This window comes from Oncorhynchus gorbuscha, unplaced genomic scaffold, assembly GCF_021184085.1.
Source record: "Oncorhynchus gorbuscha isolate QuinsamMale2020 ecotype Even-year unplaced genomic scaffold, OgorEven_v1.0 Un_scaffold_1239, whole genome shotgun sequence".
NCBI classification, from domain to species: domain Eukaryota; kingdom Metazoa; phylum Chordata; class Actinopteri; order Salmoniformes; family Salmonidae; genus Oncorhynchus; species Oncorhynchus gorbuscha.
Window position 1 is genome coordinate 164891 of NW_025746074.1, and position 4174 is coordinate 169064.

General features: G+C 47.2%; 1 protein-coding gene across 1 annotated transcript; it reads left to right on the plus strand.

Annotated features, from left to right (window-relative positions):
- The first annotated feature begins 1315 nt into the window (after nucleotides 1-1315).
- LOC124021877 (lysyl oxidase homolog 4-like) lies at nucleotides 1316-2108 on the plus strand. The gene is made up of 2 exons (XM_046337017.1): nucleotides 1316-1525; nucleotides 1729-2108. Exon 2 carries the CDS (start codon nucleotides 1758-1760, stop codon nucleotides 2106-2108), a length of 351 nt encoding a protein of 116 aa, XP_046192973.1. The 5' UTR covers nucleotides 1316-1525; nucleotides 1729-1757.
- The last annotated feature ends 2066 nt before the right edge of the window (nucleotides 2109-4174 follow it).

A 4174-nucleotide genomic window follows, 5' to 3' on the forward strand; every position in this document is an offset into this window, starting at 1 on the left:
GAGATGCAGCTCATCTTACACACAGTAGCAGCCTGATACTCTGTTGTTTGTGTGTGTAGGCATTTTTAAGGCCCTGTTTATTTGCCTGCCTGGCTGTCTCAGTATAACTAGACATAGCGATGTTTGAGGGTTTGTGGACGGGCCTCTGTGGCGCGGCCCGGTAGCCGTGCTGATTTTAGCTTTGGTCGTTCGCTACTCTTTTTCCCTTTCTGGTTAACTCCCTAATGGCACCTTATTCCCTATATAGTGCACTATGGGCCCATAGGGCTCTGGTCTAAAGTAGTGCACTATGTAGGGAATAGGGTGCCATTTGAGTGCCATAGGGCTCTGGTCTAAAGTAGTGCACTATGTAGGGAATAGGGTGCCATTTGAACGCAGGCAGAGACACTGAGTGCCTCTGTGCTTCTCTTATCAGTGTGTCATGGAGGTGTCTGACTAATGGTTTCCACAGTGGAATGTTTCCATCTGATCTGAGGGTTCTACTGGGGGTTGGTGCACTATAACAAACTATCATTTCAAAAGGCTTTTCATGTTGGTAGTTTACAATAGTGTTTATTGGTTTTATGTGATTTATGTGGTTTTAAGTTTTCTGAGAAACAATGTATTTGTTGTGTGTGATTTTAAGTGAAAAGCTCTCTCTCTTTCTCTCTCTCTCTCTGTCACTCTGTCACTCTCTCTCTCTCTCTCTCTCTCTCTCTCTCTCTCTCTCTCTCTCTCTCTCTCTCTCTCTCTCTCTCTCTCTCTATCTATCCCTCTTTGTCTCTCTATCTCTCTGTCTCTGTCTCCCCTTTGTCTCTCTATCTCTGTCTCTGTCTCTGTCTCTGTCTCTGTCTCTGTCTCTGTCTCTGTCTCTCTCTCTCTCTCTCTCTCTATCTCTCTTTGTCTCTCTATCTCTCTGTCTCTGTCTCCCTCTTTGTCTCTCTATCTCTCTGTCTCTGTCTCTGTCTCTGTCTCTGTCTCTGTCTCTGTCTCTGTCTCTGTCTCTGTCTCTGTCTCTGTCTCTGTCTCTGTCTCTGTCTCTCTCATCTCTCTCTCTCTCTCTGCCTTTCTCTCTATCTCCCTTTGTCTCTCTCTCTCTGTCTCTCTCTCTCCCTCTCTGTCGCTCTCTCTATCTCCCTCTTCATTTCTCTCTCTCTTTGTCTCTCTCTATCTCTCTCTCTCTCTCTCTGTCTCTCTCGTGATCTCTCTCTCTCTCTCTCTCTCTCTTGCTCTCCATCTCTCTCTGTCTCTCTTGTGATCTCTCTGTTCCAGACTGAGTAAGGATGTTGGGCCTCCTCCTGTGTGTGAGTTCCTCCTCCCCCTCCTCCTCCCCCCTCCCTCGCCCAGGGATCAGGGCCGAGGGTGCGCCTGGCAGGTGGGAGGCGGGGCCCCAACGAGGGTCGCGTAGAGGTGTTCTATAACGGGGCGTGGGGGACGGTGTGTGATGACGAGGTGGATATTAACCTGGCCAACGTGGTGTGTCGAGAGCTGGGCTTCTCACGCAGTCTCACCTGGGCTCACAGCTCTAAGTTTGGGGAAGGACAAGGTACGGTAACACCTTACTTCCTTAATAATCCTCTTTGTTGCTGGAACTTGAGGCTTTCCACTGTTGCCCGTCTTCTGCCTGTCTGGAGATTCTGTTTCGTGACGTCGGTTCAACCTTTACTTATGTGGGAGAATCAGTTGGATCTTATTGATCGCTCTTGATTGGCTGCTAACGAGGAAGTGTGCCCCTTCTTGTCCCATTAGGTCTGATCTGGTTGGATAACGTGCACTGCATGGGGACGGAGCTCTCCCTGTCTGACTGTCACTCCAACGGCTGGGGGATAAATGACTGCACCCACTCTGAGGACCTGGGGGTCGTCTGTAGCACCCAGAGGAGGGTCGACTACTCCCCTAACCAGGTAGAGGGCTCCCCCACATCCCTGGCCGCCCCAGTGGCCTCGGCCCGACCACAGAGGATCCCCAACCTCTCCACACCGCCACGTCTATCCACAGTCCAAGACAGGGTGGCCCCTCCTCCTCCTGCTCACATCACATCCCCGGGAGAAGGGGTCATGAGATCGCCCTCCACCGCAACACCCCAGAGGTCAGGGTCAAAGTTCACCGCAACAGCGTCGGGGTCATGATATCCACTTGCGTACCCGGAACGGCCAGAGTCAGGCGGGAGGGGAGGCCAGGACGAGACAGGAGAACCCGGCCGTGCCCCAGGGGCATCAAATCCCCCGGCTGGGGAATGGTGCAGCTTACAGGCAGGCCCAGGATGTGGGGCGGACCGGACCACAGGCGGCCAGATGGGAGGCAGAGATCCCCAGGCAGCCCAGTGGGAACCATGTTGAACCAGAGGCAGAAATCACCAACATGGACCTGGAGACAGTCATCACAGACGGACAGGTGACAAAAACACTTTCTCTCATTCTCTCTGTCTTGCTCTGCCTCTCTCTTGCTTCCCCTTTCTCTCTCTCACATTCACAAACACACACCTGCCCCCACACACTCAACACTACTGTACTGTACCTATCCACGGTCGCCTCAAGTAGCCCCATGGCGACTCCCCCGGAGTACAGGAAGCTGATTGGTGGAGCCAGGAGCCCACAGCCCGATAGGCACGCTCGTAATTACAGACGGCCCTAAACCAGGCCTTTTCCGGATCCAATTCATAATGGGCAGTATCCCTCACGTTCAGACCTCAACCTCTAGTAGGTAAACAGACCCAACTCCCTAAACACAGGGCTGTTTGCAGAGCCTCCACAGAGGAAAGACCAGCCCATCTATCACCTACCCATCTGTTAGACCTCGTAACATCTTATATACTGAGGCTAAGTTCATGACCTGACCACTGTTTTGGAACGTAATACACACACACAGGTTATACACACATTATACACACAGGTTATACACACATTATACACATATATAGATACACACACACACATATACACATACATATACACACATTATACACACATATAGATACACACACACAGGTTATACACACATTATACACACAGGTTATACACACATTATACACATATATAGATACACACACACACATATACACATACATATACACACATTATACACACATATAGATACACACACACAGGTTATACACACATTACACACACAGGTTATACACACATTATACACACAGGTTATACACACATTATACACATATATAGATACACACACACACATATACACACATTATACACACAGGTTATACACACATTATACACATATATAGATACACACACACACAGGTTATACACACATTATACACATATATAGATACACACACACAGGTTATACACACATTATACACATATATAGATACACACACACAGGTTATACACACACACACAGGTTATACACACATTATACACATATATAGATACACACACACACAGGTTATACACACATTATACACATATATAGATACACACACACACAGGTTATACACACATTATACACATATATAGATACACACACACACATATACACATACATATACACACATTATACACACATACTGTATACACATATATACACTACCCTTCAAATGTTTGGGGTCACTTAGAAATGTCCTTGTTTTTGAAAGAAAGCTAAATTTTTGTCCATTAAAATAACATCAAATTGATCAGAAATACAGTGTAGACATTGTTAATGTAAATTACTATTGTAGCTAGAAACCGATGATTTTTAATGGAATATCTACAGAGGCGTACAGAGGCCCATTATCAGCAACCATCACTCCTGTGTTCCAATGGCACGTTGTGTTAGCTAATCAAAGTTTAGCACTTTAAAAGGCTAATTGATAATTAGAAAACCCTTTTGCAATTATGTTAGTGTAACCGATGGCTAGCTAGTTAGCGGGGTGCACGCTAATAGCGTTTCAATCGGTGACATCACTCGCTCTGAGACCTTGAAGTAGTTTGCTACTTGCTCTGCAAGGGTCGCGTCTTTTGTGGCGCGATGGGTAACAATGCTTTTGGGAGGCCGTTGTTAATGTGTGCAGAGGGTCCCTGTTTTGAGCCCAGGTGGGGGCGTAGGGAGAGGGACGGAAGCTATACTGTTACATTAGCACAGCTGAAAACCGTTGTCCTGATGAAAGAAGCAATAAACGGGCCTTCTTTACACTAGCTGAATGTCTGGAGCATCAGCATTTGTGGGTTTGATTACAGGTTCAAAATGA

Bases quoted from the DNA above. Each gene is read 5' to 3' on its own strand.
- LOC124021877 (XM_046337017.1), top strand. From the start codon at position 1,758: ATGGGGACGGAGCTCTCCCTGTCTGACTGTCACTCCAACGGCTGGGGG.